Consider the following 17194-nt stretch of genomic DNA (forward strand, 5'->3'; position numbering starts at 1 on the left):
AGATTAAAGAAAAATAGCAACAAGATGAATTCTGAAGAAGAATGTTGACGAAAGGGAATCTAAATCAACACTGGGTTTCATTTTTGAGAATGGTGTGCTAAAGTTTCAAGGCCAATTGTGTGTACCGAATGATGTTGAGTTAAAGAAGCGAGTTTTGCAAGAAGCCCATAGTTCAAAATTCTCTATCCATCCAGGAAATACAAAGATGTGCCAAGACTTAAAGCAAAAATTTTGATGGCTAGGAATGAAGAAAGAAATTGTTGAATTTGTGTCTAAGTGTTTAAATGCCAACAAGTCAAAGCTGAGCATCAACGACTTGCGGGATTGCTCCAACCACTGCCAATACCGGAGTGGAAATGAGAGTATATCACTATGGATTTCATTGTTGGACTACCTCACTCCAATAGAGGTATGGATTCGATTTGGGTTATTGTTAACCGTTTGGCGAAATCTGCTCATTTCTTACTTGTGAAAACATTTTATAATGCGGATAAGTTGGCTTCTATTTATATTAATGAGATTGTGAGATTGCATGGAGTGCCTGTGTCAGTTGTTTCTGATAGGGACTCAAAATTCACATCAAGATTTTGGCAAAGTTTGTTGAAGGAATTGGGAACTGAATTGAGACTGAATAGTGCATATCATCCACAGACCGATGGTCAGTCAAAAAGGACAATACAAACTCTAGAGGATATGTTGCGTATGTGTGTACTGGACTTTCAAGGAAAATGGGAAACCCATTTGCCTCTAGCCGAATTTGCTTATCACAATAGTTTCAAGCATTGGCATGGCATTTTTCGAAGCTTTATGTGGTAGAAAATGTCGGTCACCGATTTGTTGGGCAGAAGTCGGAGATGGACCTTTACATGGGCCTGAAATTGTGCAAGAAACGACGTAAACAATGAAGCTAATCCAACAATGATTGAAAACTGCACAAAGCCGATAGAAAAGTCACGCAGATGTTCGATGGCGAGATAAAGAATACGAAGTGGGCAATCATGTTTTTATTAAGTTGACACCAAAGAAAGGGCAAACTCGCTTTGGAACCAAGGGCAAGTTGGCACCAAGGTATGTTGGGCCGTATGAAATCATCGAGAAAATCAACCTAGTGGCGTATCAGGTAGCTCTTCCTCCTGAAATGGTGCATATGCATAATGTATTTCATGTTTCAATGTTGCGGGATTATCTCTGAGATCCTTTTCATGTTATTGTGTCTACCCATGTCCTTTTGAGTGATGATTATACTTATGAAGAAAGGCCCATTTAGATTATAAATCAACGGGTCAACAAGTTAAGGAAAATAGACATACCGTTAGTGAAAATGGATTGGCAAAATCATGGTAGCATTTATGCGACTTGGGAAAGAGAAGATGATGTGAAGAAAAGATATCCAAACCTCTTCCCACTTGATCCTATGTTCTTCCCGGAGGAAGGTAATTGAGTTTGGAGGACCAAATGTCCAAAAGGGGAGAGAATGCGACAACCACCTCCCTAATTAATTAAATTAATTATGTGCTTTGCATAGATCATGTGATTATGTGTTCAATATGAATTATGTGCCATGTGTTATATGTATTGTATTAGTATGGTGAACATATATGAATGGGTGGTAATTGAACTTGTCTCATTCAGTAATTTAAACAAGTTAAAATTAAATAATTGGATGGGTAATTAGAGCCTAATCCACATTGGTATAATTAAGTTTAGGTTAATTTAGATTAATCTAGCTTATGGTGAGAATTTGAATTTAATTGAAACTTATAATTAAAGCTAATCTAATTTATATTGTCTTAAGCTAGTCATCGATGAGTGGGAATAACAGGAGTATGGTGGACCTTGTTGAGCTTTAAGGCATATATGCAAAGAGAGAGAGAGAGAAGACTTCTTGAGAGAGAGCTCAACAAAGAGAAAATAAGAGAAAGAAGAAGAATTAAGGGAGATTAGGCCAAAGCTTCACAAGTCAATCAATCAAAGTAAGAATTCCCCTCTCATTCCATGAAATTGAGATGTCATCTTCATAATCTTTTAGAATATGAGATGAATTAGGATGAATTTATGATTAAGTTGAGGATTTGTTGTTGTAATTGACAAGCTAGAACATGCAAGCTAATATAGAGAAGAATTGAAGGAATTTGTTGTCAAATTCAACATGCATGGCATGGATTCATCATATTCTTCTTCATACACATCATTTCTTGCATGAGTTTTCAAAATTGAAGAGGAAACTTCAAAAATTTTGGATTGGAACTCATGAATATATATTTTGGTGATTTAAACTTTGAACACAAAGAACTTGAACATTGCATGGAAATTGAGTTTGATTTAAACTTATGATTTTTGTTTGAAGTTAGAAATTGTGAATTCAACATGTTTTTATGAATTTTGAGCTTTGAAATATATGGATATGAAGTTAGATTTTGAAGAAAGGAAGGTCCAAAAACAAGAGCAACTTTTGGACAACATTTTATCCCAGACCGCTCGAGCGGCCTTGTCCACTGCTCGAGTAGCCAGTCCTCCTATGCGTCATGCATTTTTCTCGCTCGAGTGGCTTGGGCCACCACACGAGCGGCTAACCCTCCTTTGCAACATGCATTCTGCTCGCTTGAGTGGCCGAGACCACCGCACAAGCAGCCAAGGCCATCGCACGTGTGGTCAATAGGGCAAGCCTGGTTTTGTTTTAGCTCCATTTTTTCAACTTCTGGGCCTCCGTTTACATGGTTTTCACATGTTTTCATGTGCATATCATAGGCATGAAAGAAAATAAAGAACAAAAATTTATAACCGAACGGATAAGCAATGAATAGAAACCGAATAAGTATAAGTACCGAATAGAACCAACTAAATCAATTAAATGTAATTGAGTTGTGCTTGAATTTTTTTGTTTCGGTCAAACGTTGTATCTTAAGCACGTAATTTCGGGTGCCCACCGTGAGTAACAATGTTGTAAAGGTATATTCAACTGTACTTATTTTCTGATCGTTGAATGCAATGTTTTCTAAAATACAGTTATTGAATGAATAATTGTTCAACTTTGTGAACTATAATTGTGGCATCCATAGCAACTGTTACTTTTACTGCTACTGCTACTGTTACTGCTACTGTTACAGAGGTCTCTGTTAGTTCCAACTCTTGGAACTACTATTTGCTATATTGATGACCATCAAATGACTGTTTGGTGTTTAAGACCTACTGTACTATTTACTATTGGATGTACCATGTATCACTGATATGATTTCCTGACTCTGAAATGTATAAAAGACCTCTTCGTGAACTGATTCACTACTAAAACTGAATGTTTTGAATTGTTATAAGGACATCATTCATAAACCCCTTTACACAATTGTTATGCACGGGGCTCTAGCTCACTATTTAATGTATGTATGTAGGTGAGCAAGCACCGGAACGGACATAGCGGCGTCATCCTGAACCTTTTTTGTCAAGCCAACTACTATGCCTCACCGTGAGGTTCCGAACAGTCAAGTGTTAAGGCTTTTTGGGTGGTTCTAAGTTCACCCTTTTGAACTTGTGTATGCGCGACATGAATGTTTTATGACTTTTGTTACTACTGTTTTGGTAATGGGATTTAATTCCCTAACTTATGTTTTCATTTTGAACGTAAGTGTTTTATGGACTTAAGTGTTTATGTATATATCAAGGTTGTTTGTTCATTTAAGTCCTCAAAACTCATTAGATGTAATATTTTATTATTTACAGGCTTTCGCCAGCCCCTATTATTATATTACTGTTATTACTGTTAAATAGGCCTTTGCTAATCACAGATTATTGGTTGGTTACGATGCTAAACCTATAGGAGCGTGTTTGGGTTTTGACATGAACAATGAAATAAGATGAGTAATCCCGGATCCAAAACAATAAACGTGTCGGGTCTAAACCAAAATTGTTATAACCTCCCCCCTTAAAGAATTTCCTCCCCGAAATTTTAAAACCAACATAATAGCCACTATATTTAAATCAATATAACTATGATCCATCCACCGGTTATTCATTCTCATAACAACAATAAATAAGGTTTTCAATACTGAATATACAATTCACATTATCAAAATATACACAATGTTTACATTTGATTAACATGACAAGATCTTTTTCACAAGTTTCAAGTATCAACAAAAAGGTCTGGATACTTCTCACGGACTTCAGCCTCGCATTCCCAAGTTGCCTCCTCAACACCATGGTGTCTCCACAACACCTTTACCAATAGAATTGTCCTGCCTTCCAAGACTTGGTCTCGCGTGTCTAAGACTCTAACCGGTCTCTCCTCATATGAGGCATCCTCATCTACCTCTAACTTGGTCCAATCCAACACATGTGACAGATCCGACTCATACTTCTGAAGCATACAGATATGAAATAATCATGAACCCCGGAAAGCTGTGGCGGTAAGGCTAAACGATAAGCTACCTCCCCAATGGGCTCTAAGATCTCAAAAGGCCTAGTAAATCTGGTAAACAACTTCTCACTCTTCCCAAATCTCATTAAACACCGTCTACGTGATATTTTCAGTAAGACGTGGTCTTCTACCTCAAATGATAACGGTCTCCTCCATGGTTGGCATAGCTCTTTTGACGACACTGAGCCGAAACCAACATCTTACGGATAAGTGCAACCTTCTTCGTTATTTCCCAAACTAACTTGGGACCTAACGTAGGTGCATCACCCATCTCGGCCCAACACACAGGAGATCTGCATGGTCGGCTATACAAGGCCTCAAACGGTGCCATGCCAATACTTGTCTGAAAGCTATTGTTGTAGGATAACTCCACTAAAGGCAAGTGCCTCTCCCACTACTCCTTAAAGTCAAGAACACAACCCCAAAGCATATTCTCTAGAATCTGAATGGTACGCTCTGACTGTCTGTTAGTTTGAGGATGATAAGTAGTACTAAACATCAATCTAGTGCCCAAGGCATTCTGTAGGCTTTGCCATAATTGAGCAGTGAAACACGGATCTCTATTGGAAACAATAGTCATAGGGACTCCGTGAAGTCACACTATGTCCCTAACATAAAGATCGGCAAGGTAATCAACTGAGTCACTCATGCGCGTTGGTACAAAGTGTGTTGACTTGGTTAACCGATCAACTATCACCCATATGAAATCATTACCCCGTTGAGTCCTCGGAAGACCCACAATAAAATTCATAATGACATGCTCCCACTTCCACTCGACTATAAGCAAGGGTTGCAACAAACCTGCTGGCCTCTGATACTCGACCTTCACTTGTTGATAAGTAAGGCACCTCGAAACAAACAAGGTTATGTCTCTCTTCATTCCCCTCCACCAAAACTGGCGACTAAGGTCGTGGTACATCTTTGTGCCTCCCAGGTGTACGACAAAGGGTGAATGGTGGAACTCTCGAAGTACCTCCTCTCTACAAGACTCCGGCACAAAAAGACAATCAAGATATCTAACACTCGAGTCAGAATACACAGTCAAGCCCTTCTCTACCTTCCCACTAGATATCTTCTCTCGAATAGACTCTACCTCATGATCACCCCGTTGTGTTTATATAACTCGGCTCACAAGTGTAGGTTGGGCAATTATAGTAAACAAACATACCTACTCAACAGACTTGCCAAGATGTAAGTCAAACTCGCCAATAGCGCCCAACATCTCATATTCCCAGATGGCAATACTAGCTACACTGCTAATGGATTTCCTACCCAAGACATTGGCCACTACATTGGCCTTCCCCGGATGGTAATGCAACTTGAAGTCGTAATCTTCCATAAACTCCATCCACCTTCTCTACCTCAGATTGAAATCTTTCTATAAAAATAGAAACTTCAAACTCTTATGATTGGAGAACACCTCAAATATCTCACCATACAAGTAATGTCTCCAAATCTTCAAGGCGAAGATCACTGCTACTAGCTCTGAGTCATGAGTAGGATAGTTTCTCTCGTGTGTTTTCAATTGCTGTAAGCCATATGTATCAGGGCACAACCCAAACCATCCTCAGACGCATCACAACACACCGAATAGCCCAAATCCCTCTCTGGAATAATCAACATTGGAGCAGTGGTAAGTCAAACCTTAAGCTGTCGAAACGATTTCTCACAAGTCTCACTCTACACAAATTTAATTCCCTTCCTCGTCAGTCTAGTCAACTGTGAGGCTAGTCTAGAGAAATCCTTCACAAAACGAGGGTAATACTTGGCTAACCCCAAGAAACTCCGAATCTCAAAAGCATTCTTAGGTTGTTGCCAATCTTTGTCACCCATTCCCCCGATACCACATGACCGAAGAATTTCACCTACCAGAACTCACATTTCCTGAACTTAGCATACAATTTGTGAGCTTTGAGCAACTCAAGTACAATCCGCAAGTGTTCCTTGTGTTCCTTCTCAGAGGGTGAGTAAATCAAGATGTCATCCACAAAGACAACTACAAAATGGTATAGGAACTCACGAAAGATTTAGTTCATCAAATCCATAAACAAGGCCAGTGCATTGGTTAGCCCAAAGGGCATCACTAGAAACTTATAATGGCGATACTGCATACGAAATGTCGTCTTCTAGATATCCTCCTCCTTCACTCTCAACTGGTGGTGATAACCCGATCTCAAGTCTATCGTAGAGAAATAACAAGACCCCTTCAACTAATGAAACAAGTAATCTATATGAGGCAATGGGTACTTGTTCTTAATAGTTACCCGGTTCAGCTTCTGGTAATCAATACAAAGTCGCAATGTACCATCCTTCTTCTTGGCAAAGAGAGTGGGTGCTTCACAAGGTGAAGTACTAGGGCGGATAAAACCCTCATTTAGTAATTCTTTGAGTTGAATCTTCAACTCACTCAACTCAGTGGGTGCAAGTCTATACGGTGCCATAGAAATCGGTGTTGTGCCAAGCACTAAATCAATAGAGAACTCAATCTCACGGTGAGGTGGTAAACTAGTGAGATTTTCGAGAAAGACGTCAGGGTATTCACAAATTACTCTCAGTAACTTAACCGGACCAGGTCGCTCTCAATACCCAAGAATGTAGCGAGAATGAGACTCAGCTCACCTAGACCACGTGGATCACACACTAGCAACAAGGCCCTATCAACTCGATCCCCCAGGAAATAAAAACAATCACTAGTTAAGGTGCACACCGTAACTCTCTGATGGTAACAATCAATAATGGCTCAATAGGATGACAACCAATCCATGCCCAAAATAACATCAAAACTCGACATGTCAACTAACACAAAAGTGAAAGGAAGTTGATAACTAGCAACCTCTATCTCACAACCCCGACACCCCTAGTCTAACACGACCTTACCACTGTAGACACGCCCCGAGGGCCTCATGCTACAGTTCGGACTCAAATGTGACGATTCTTAATTTGATCTCACAAGGTGCGATGTGAGATTGATAAATCACCAAAGAGTCCAAATCCGGCAAATCGTTTTGGAAAACTAATTTTTAAGAAAGAAGTGCCAAACATGGACTGCTTTGCCAGATACACAGTCGCCACCTAAATATTTTATTTTTGGGGGGAATTTAGGAAACCCTGACTTGTTACCTAAGGCCACGCGTCCGTCATCACCAAAGTTGCCTCGGCTCGAGAACTTGGGTACGATTGGGGAAGGTCATCTATGAGCACCCCCACTCGGCCGATCAAAGATCGGCCACTACTATACATGATATCTCGTTTTTTGAAAATACATGCGTTTTTATTCCGGTTAATTAGCTAGAATTACTATGTGATGCGCACAGCATACAATTATAGACTAGATCGCCTAAGTTGGAACAAAACATCTCATGTTTGTTTGTTTGAAAATGGTTTGAAAGTGCTACTCGTAAGTAGGCTAAGACGTGGATTTGCCACCCTCAAGTGGGCTTAAGAAAACATGATTTTGCCACTCTCAAGTGGGCTTACAAACTCGCATTTGATGAATTGTTCCAATTCAAGTAATCTAACCTTCACCCACAGGCATTCAGGCAGTTATATCACATAAGCAAATAGCCTCATGGCAAGCATGCTTTTATGGCAGTCACTCACACGCATGCTAGGATGCTAAAGCATAAACACTTACCTAGTACTCCGAGCCAAGATAAAAACTAGTTAGTAATCAATGCATGATCCTAGTTCATGTTAAAATGGCTAATGCAACACATGCAAAATGCAACTAAGATAGGCTCGGCTATTCTAAGATGTCATGTGAGATGCAACTTGATAATCATGTATTCAAATCGGTATTGAAATACAATGCAGTTAGCATGATGCGCCGAGCCCGGTGCATGCAATACAAATGAATGGATGCAAATATGCGAAGCATAAGGATGCAAATTGAAGCAGGCCCTAATCTAACCATCAAAAGTAGGTAAGTAAAAGGGAGAAAGACGTGGGGTTGGAAGACATTCACACACTCATGCACACTTATTACAAAAGTGGCCCTCTCGACGGAGGGTCCGAAAGAATAATACAAACCAAACAATTAATCAACTATCCTAGATAATTAATTATTACAAACCCTTAATTAATTAACAAATTAATTACAAAAGGAGGCCGTCGCAGTTCCACCTCGAAATGATTGAATGATGCATGCTCGATCGCCTCGCTCAGAAACCCGTTGCCATGCCACATGTTGCCTCTGTTTGCACTGTTTTATACCCCTGAAGACTTCACAAGTCCCTAGGATGCTTCTGAACCACTCCCTGAGCACTGTGGGAGGTCACCGGCCAAGAGATAAGGCCACCGACCATTGTAAAATGGTTATCGACCATTTGTAAGGATCTCGGCCAGATTTTGGTAGCCGGTCAGCACTGAAGATGGCCGACCAGCCATATCTTTCTGTAGAATTTTGTTTTTGCTACAACAGAGGACAGACAGTGCATGGCAAGGCATTTACAAGATAATGTGCGCATAACCACCCTCCCTATCATGCTATAAACTCAAGGGGGTATGGCTCTCGACCCTCGGACCACCAATCATGCATTTCAATGCATGATGGCCAAAGGTGCCAAGTGTGCAAATTAATGTGGAATGAATGCAACAAAACATATAAATGCCTAGAACTCTATCATGCTTGATCAAGAGCGTCGGCAACCGAGGGTTAAAACACGTTTTGTCACTTCAAGTACGAAACGTCCCTGGGCCCTCATGTTTGGTTTGACACCCCAAACCAAATACAATGCAATGCATGTATGCCAAATGCAATGTAATCATGGAAGTGCAATGCAATGCGACATAATCATGCCAAATGCAATATAACTCGAACATGCACACGAGGTTAAGGTAGCAAACATGCCAAATATGATGCAACCTAAGTTAACATGTGACAAGACGCAAACTAATGAACATGCAAGATGCAACCTAGATATACAAACATGCATGGCATACAAAGGTGGACAAGCATGCAATATTGAACCACATGGTAATGCCATAAGTATGCAATACTACAATGCAAACTAGGTATATAAGTACACAAAGTGATAGGCATGTAACAATGACACCCACCACAAGGATGCAACAACATGCAACGCGATAAGCATACGACAATACACAAACGCATGATCTATGGACTTACACTAAAGATGGATAGACCTCAGCCGTACCAAAATAGTGGCCAAAATGATGCAACAAAGGCATAAAACAAACATACAAGCATGCATGCACAATGGCCTATCACCTAAGGCATAAAAGGGGAGCTTTTGAGCATACTTAAAAGAGACAAACATGGACATTTGAGAAACATGTTAAGCTCTGAAATCATGTTAAGAGAGGTGCTAAACCAATCAAATTACCCAAGCAAAGTATGCAAGAAGGTTCAAAACTTGAAACTAGCCAAGGGACTCAAACCATGACTATATCAACCAAGCCCCAAAGGGCCAAAATGACTTAGGACAATCCTAGGGGAGGCCAAAACAAGGCTGGAACATGCATGGAATAAGGCCGAAATATGCTAAAAAGATGAGCACAAAATATGAGGCATGCAAGCTCAACAAAGGGATGTTACACTACACCTATCGCAACCACACATGGCATGGATTATTCAAAGAAAAACAGAGTTACGACATGTCAAAATAAACCCCAAAACCCACTTATAGGGCATCTAAATGACCTAAGCCTAGGGGATGCACAAATGACCCAAACATGGAGCATAAGACACCAACTCTTCAAAGCATTAAAAGGATGGCAAATGCAAGCATACAAGCATGAAACATGGACTAAAATAACATGATAAATGTTGCCAAATCACTAAAACGGCCCAAGTAAAGCATGCTCACGACTCACACACCCAAAGCTAACAAGCTAGAATGCATGGTGGCTATACAAAGCATGGAAAACATGACCAAGACAACACCAAAAAGAGCTTAAACATGATAAGACAAGGCTAAAAACTTCTCAAAGTTAAGTCAAAACATGTAAGCATGATGGTCTAAATGCATGATACATGTTTAGGTAAATAGGAGGATTGCAAGGCAAGTGTATGGTGCATGTAAGAGACCAGCAAACTAACCCAAAACAGAGGTGTAGCAAGACCAAATACCCTCTGAAATGGAGCTAAATAAAGCTAAGCAAACATGCTACCCTTATGAGCCTTTAATGCAAGCAAATGAGACAAAAGGAGAGAGGGGTGTCCCTCCCCTATTCAAGACCTCAAAATCACTTCTCCACCATTGAAAATCCTTTGGATTTCAGTGGTGAAATGGTCAAAACAAAAAGGTTTCAAAGCTCAAAAAGAAGGTCACAAAATAAGGCCTAAGAGGGGGTAGACTACCCCCAACCCAAAAGTAACCTCAAGCAAACATATTTAGCATATAAAAACAGAAATTTTTTCAGTTGGACACTAAGCATAAAACAGTATGCAAGTACTGCTAATAGCTTAAGAAAAAATGGGGAATAAAAGAGTAGTTTCTCATCCTTGAAGAACACTTCAAGAACACCAACTCCAGCACCTCCTTCTGATCAAAACCAACTCAAAAACTCTAAAATCAATTCCTTAGCACCTCAGTAACTAAGGGATAGTGTACCACTAGGTATTTTAGTGCAAAAATATGAACAAGAACACCCTTCAGAACATAATTACACACACGACTATAGAGAGAGAGAGATATAGAGAGAGAGTGATATATCTTGTATATTAGTTGGCTAAACCTCTGGAAAGGGAGGGGAGGCTCTCCTTTTATAGGAAATTTAATTCCAAGCTTCCAAGAGAAGCTAAGTGTTGGTTCAAATCCCTCCATAAACGTGTATGGAGGGCAGAGTCTGTGCTCACTAACTGGCACAGCTAGCATGCACAATGCCTGAAAAAGCATAAAAAGAAGCCTCGACTAGAAAATATGGCCGATTGACCAACAAAGGTGGTCGACCAACCAAAACAAGTCCCGACCGGCCAACACCTTTGGCCGATGGCAAGAAGAAAGGGCCGATGGCTTCATGCCATAACCAATAGGGTGTAGGGATAGCCAACAAGCCACCCTCTTTCCTCAAAAGTTGAACCACAAGTGTTTGGTCCACAACCAAGCACAAAACAATCAAGTTGAAAGATCTTGAGGCAAGACGCACGGCCGAGACCTCCGGGAACTCAGAATGAACACAAGCATGGATGATCACCGAGTGTTCAAATGGTGACGTCCAAGTCTTGAGGATGGTTAAAAATGGAGTGTCTACAACCACCAACAAGTGACTCTACCATGAGTGAAGATGCTAACTGAGCCACTTCTAACCCCAATGCTGATCCGAACACAGACAAAATAAAAGAATGCGATGCACTAATATCAATCAACACATTGGCAATAGAATTGCACAACGAGAAGTTACCTCTCACTACTGAAGGTACTTGCAACAAATTCGGCGTGTAGATCTCTGCTCCACCTTCTCACCCCTCAGAGCATAAGTCTGATACACTAACTAAGTCGAAGAGGCTCCCTAATTGGCCCTCGAGGCCTGTGTTGACGATGTAGGCTAATGGCTCTATGTCTACCTCAAACTAGACGCACCAGATGCGCTACCTGCCTGAGGGCAAAACCACCTTAAGTGGCCTGACTACCCACACTGATAACATGTAGGGGGCTGCCCTCTCCCCTGATAGTTTGGTCAACGGTGAGGCTAATCTAGAGAAATCCTTAACAAAACAACGGTGATACCCAGTTAACCCCAAGAAAATCTAAATTTCAAAGGCATTCTTAAGTTGTTCCCTATCTTACATTGCCTCAATCTTAGAGGAATCTACATTCATCCCTTCCCCGAATACCACATGGCCTAAGAATTTCACCTCCTTCAACCAGAACTCACACTTTCCAAACTTAGCATACAACTTGTGGGCTCTAAGTAACTCAAGCACAACCTATAAGTGTTTCTCGTGTTCCTTTTCAGAGGGTGAGTAAATCAGAATGTCGTCAACGAAGACGACCACAAAATGGTCTAGGAACTCACGGAAGATCCGATTAATCAAATCCATAAACAAGGCCGGTGCGTTGGTTAACCCAAAAGGCATCACTAGAAACTCATTATGGCCATACCATGTAACGAATGCCATCTTCCAGATATCTTCCTTCTTCACTCTCAGCTGGTGATAATTCGATCTTAAGTCTATCTTAGAGAAACAACATGACCCCTTCAACTGGTCAAATAAGTCATCTATACGAGGCAATGGGTACTTGTTCTTAACAGTTACCAAGTTCAACTTCTGGTAATCAATACAAAGTCGCAAAGTGTCATCCTTCTTCTTGGAAAAGAGAGCCGGTGCTCCCCAAGGTGAAGTACTAGGGTGGATAAAGTCCTTATCAAGCAATTCCTAGAGTTAAATCTTCAACTCACTTAACTCAGCGGGTGCAAATCTATACAGTGCCATGGAAATTGGTGTCATGATAGGCAGTAGGTCAATAGAGAACCGATTCTCACGGTGAGGTGGTAAACTAGTGAGATCCTCGAGAAAAATGTCATTCGGAAACTACCCTTGCTAACTCTACTCAGACTGCATCGCTCTCAACACCAAAGAATGTAGCAAAAAGGAGACTAAGCTCGCCCTGACCACGCGGATCACACACTGACAACAAGGCCCTATCAACACAATCCCCTAGGAAATAAAAACACTTACCATTCGAGGTGCACACCATAACTCTCTAATGGTAACAATCTATAATGGCCCGATAGGATGACAGCCAATCCATGCCCAAAATAACATCAAAACTCGACATATCAATCAACAAAAAAGCAAAAGGAAGTCAGCGGCCAGTAACCTCTATCTCACAACCTCGACACCCATGGTCCAACACAACCACACCACCAACAGGTGACTTTACCCTGAGTGGAGATGTTAACTAAGCCACTTCTAGCCCGATGTTGATGAAAATGTAGACGAAATGAAAGAATACGATGCACCAGTATCAATCAACACATTGGCAATAGAATTACAAAACAGGAACTTACCTCTCACTACCGAAGCTGGCAACAAATCTGGCTTGGTAACAGTATGCACATGCCCCGTAGGTCTCTGCCTTACCTGCTCTCCCCTCAGAGCATAAGTTTGATACACTGACTGAGCCAAAAAGAATCCTTAATTGTCCCTCGAGGCCTGAGCTAATGGTGTAGGCTGATGACTCTGTGTCTGCCTCAAACCAGATGCACCATATGTGCCACCTGCTTGAGGGCAAAACCTTCTCAGGTGCCCTGACTTCCCACACTGATAAGAGATAGACGACTGCCTTCTCCCCTAACTCTGGCTCTAAGAACGAGCCGAAGACGGTGCAGACTATTGCCATCATCCCTTCTGCCGGCAAACTACAGACTTATGGCCCAGCTGACCACACTTTGCAAGTGATCCCTTCCTGACCACCTCTCCCAGAACCAGAACTCGGTATTGGGAAATTGGACCTAGATTGTGCTCGATTTTTACTATCCCAAGTCTCCCTCTAAACCTCCTAACTCCTCTATCTGGATCCCCTCATCCTCTCCTTCCTGGTCTGAATTACGGTCTCTAAGTGAGTCACCACCTCCAGAAGAGGACCATAATCCCTAATCATGGATGTGACCACCTTGAAAAGGAGTTCGGTCGTCACCCTCTTCTCAAACTCCAAGCAATGACGTTCTTCCATCACTACAAGCTCAGGTGCAATTCTCGACAGACTAGTGAAAGTAGCCTCAAACTAAGCCACCAGTGTGTTAAGCTGTTTAAGCTTCAAGAACTACTCTCTTAACTTCTCCCTAATAGTGGAAGGTAAAAACTTATCCTGAAAAGCTTTAACAAAAGCCTCCCATGTCGCTCCAATGCTCTCTCGCACAAACTTCCACCACCGACCCACATCTCCCGTCAGCTGGAAGGATGCCAAGGTGAATCTCAGCCCGTCATGGTCAATGCCAAGCATCTCGTGTCTTCACTATTTGGCCAACCCACTCATCCGCCTTTAGTGGCTCTTTCAGCTCCCCACAAACTCATCTGGATTTGATTGGAAGAACTTCCTCTTAAAAAACGATGGCCCTGTATTAGTAACATGGGCCTGGACTTGATTCTCAGCTTGGAGAATATCCATAGATTCCCGCAAAGCTCCAACCATCTCACAGGCCAAAGCACCCATGGCCTGTTGACCAACTGGTTCGACCACATTGGCCTGACCATCCCTTTTCTCCCTTGCCAAAATATTATCTGGTAGCGGCACTTCTTGTCATCTAGGCTTGCCACTTCTAGGTAGAAATAGCAGTGATTAAGTGCTCTTCTAACAAGACTTCTAGAAACTCGTAGACCCAATCAATATCTTAGAAACTAAATTCCATACCCACCTAGTCACATAAGCATGCTATCACATAGCATACCAGGTTATTCCTAATATCATCTAATAAGAGAACCCATTGTGGTAATAATCACTTTCCATGATCCCAAAGTATTCAAACCCGATAGCTTTGATACCAAGTTGTAATGCCCTAAAAATATTACAATAAGATCATCCCACAACAAATATTAATTAATAACAGATGATTGGATATAATGTTTTTTCATTCATAAGGTTTCATCTCTTTACAAAAGTGTAACACATGTAGTAATACATTCACAAGTTCTAACCTTGAATCTATAGCATTTGTCATTGGTACAAAATATGAAATAAGAGTAAATAGATATGGTAATGCCTATTAGCTACAACGTTCCAAGACGGTGCTTCGTTACAACAAAAGTTAGTTTAAACTCAATACAAATAAAGCCTTAGGCTTGTACAAAATAAATTCAAAAAAATAAAAATAAAAGCTCTTGGCTCCAAGTCCTCCTAAGCTATTACCTTGGCGAAGGTATATCATCAGCACCTGAAAGTGGTTTCCACATAGGGTGAGCCAAAGCCCAGTAAAGATAATCTAACACAGTGTATGAATCTTAACAGAGCTATAAGGTGAATGCATATGCAATGCTCGTGTCAAAATATTTATATCTCTATCCAAAAATGAACCACTTTCAGGTGGAAACCACTTTGCTCCGATCAAAATGAAGCTCTTGGTGAGCTCTACCTTTTTATCAAAGGGACTATGGTGTAGAAATCAATGGATCAAGATGTATTTGAGTTTTAAAGAGGGTTTCCTAGAGAGAGAGTAAATAAATCTCGATTTTGGAGTGTCTTAGAGAGAGAGAGAGATGAGAAAATGACTCAAAAGTGACCCCTTTCGAACTGTTATATGCACAGATCGTTTGAGTGTAGGAATGGTCGCTCGAGCGACTAGACACAATGAAAACACCACTCGAGCACAAGAATGGTCGCTCGAGCACACAATGCACCCCTCCTAGTAGTTCAGACCTGCAAAAGTTTGATTGAGTACAAGAAGCATCGCTTGAGCGTAGATATCAACCTGTTAGTAATTTACAAGCTATAAAAGACCGCTGAAGCGCAAGAAGCGTCGCTTGAGTGAACAAGCAAAATTCTGGGCAAAATTTCTTTTGAAAAACAAGCTACCAACCTACTCCAAACATGACAATGGTACTCCAATAGCCAAACTCAATGAAGTACAAGATGAATACGAACATGAACGTTGATATAAGACAAGATATCCCGAATCCAAAATAATAAATGGGTTGGGTCTAAACCAAAATTGTTATAGCCCCAACTCTGAAATTCCCACACCCCACGCAGCTTTAAGCTCTAAAAATACCTAAGAATTGAAGCCCTTGAACCTAAACTTAGACCTAAAGCTTGAGGGAGGCTTACAAGCAAGAAAACTAAGGTTTTATTGCACTTTTCTTCGTACACCCTTTCGGTTTAAGCAAAGCTACAGATATACCTCTCTTCTTAATTAATTTCAGTACTTTTTTTAGCATATTTTCAGTACCTAATACATGCTAGGTTGCTAGGCCATCATAGCATCATGTAGTTCTTTAACTTTTTTATCTTTTTCAGTTACTTTTGAATGTTTTCTCTACATCTCATTAGAACAACATGTTTAGGTCTCCTTTAATCACATAATAATCATGTATGGCTTGGTTTGATCATCACATTTTTGGTAGTTTATATTCTTGCTTTTATTTGTTAATTGTATCTTTGTGCATATTCATCATTTGTAGTCTCAAACCAAACCTAGGTTCATGTTTTTGTGAAATGTTAGTTGCATGATTTGGACATATTTACTTTTTGCATGCATGTAAGATGCCAAAAGTGGGCGACCAAGTAAGTCCTCTTCCATTATATTTCAATTATGCAAGTTAGTTGCTTTCTATGTAAAATTGTGTGTTTTGTGTGTTTTTATGAATATTGTTTATTTTATATTAAAAAGGTGTTTGGATTGAGCTAAATAAATATACTTTTAACTTTTTAAGAAAACATATGCAAAAAAGTCAAGAGGTGATGTGACTCAAATAAGATAAAAAGATTAAAAAAAAAATGCACTTTCGTAAGCGTTGCCAAATAGTGCCTAAGTTTATGGCCACGTTATATTAAAAATATTTTATTTTTTATTTATGAAAACCATTATTTTGCAAGGAACATGGCTTTATTATTTAAATCTGAAATGGATGGTATTTATTTTCTTTAAATCACTTAGTCTATGTCAGTTAAAGGTTTTAGGTCTAAAAATGAATTTATATGAATACTAACCACTAAAATCATAAATTAGAGAGCAAGTAGAAGCCAATATTCAGGTTGGACAAAAAAGGATGCTTCCATGTAAATGACCTTCCCCTTTTATACCTAAACTCCCGAACTTAGAATTTTCTTGGTTATGACGACCTAGTTCTTAACTTAGTTTTCATTGTTAAAGGTTTCTTAA

General features: G+C 40.3%; 1 protein-coding gene across 1 annotated transcript in view; it reads left to right on the plus strand.

Annotated features, from left to right (window-relative positions):
• The first annotated feature begins 1321 nt into the window (after positions 1-1321).
• LOC114310300 (GDSL esterase/lipase At1g29670) overlaps positions 1322-17194 on the plus strand; it is a 60789-nt gene continuing 44916 nt past the window's right edge. Inside the window, exon 1 of the mRNA XM_082889338.1 lies at positions 1322-1433. Within this exon, the coding sequence (XP_082745464.1) occupies positions 1322-1433 (112 nt within the window). The remainder of the gene's footprint in view (positions 1434-17194) is intronic.

This window comes from Camellia sinensis, chromosome 9, assembly GCF_055761805.1.
Source record: "Camellia sinensis isolate YWXY chromosome 9, ASM5576180v1, whole genome shotgun sequence".
NCBI lineage: Eukaryota > Viridiplantae > Streptophyta > Magnoliopsida > Ericales > Theaceae > Camellia > Camellia sinensis.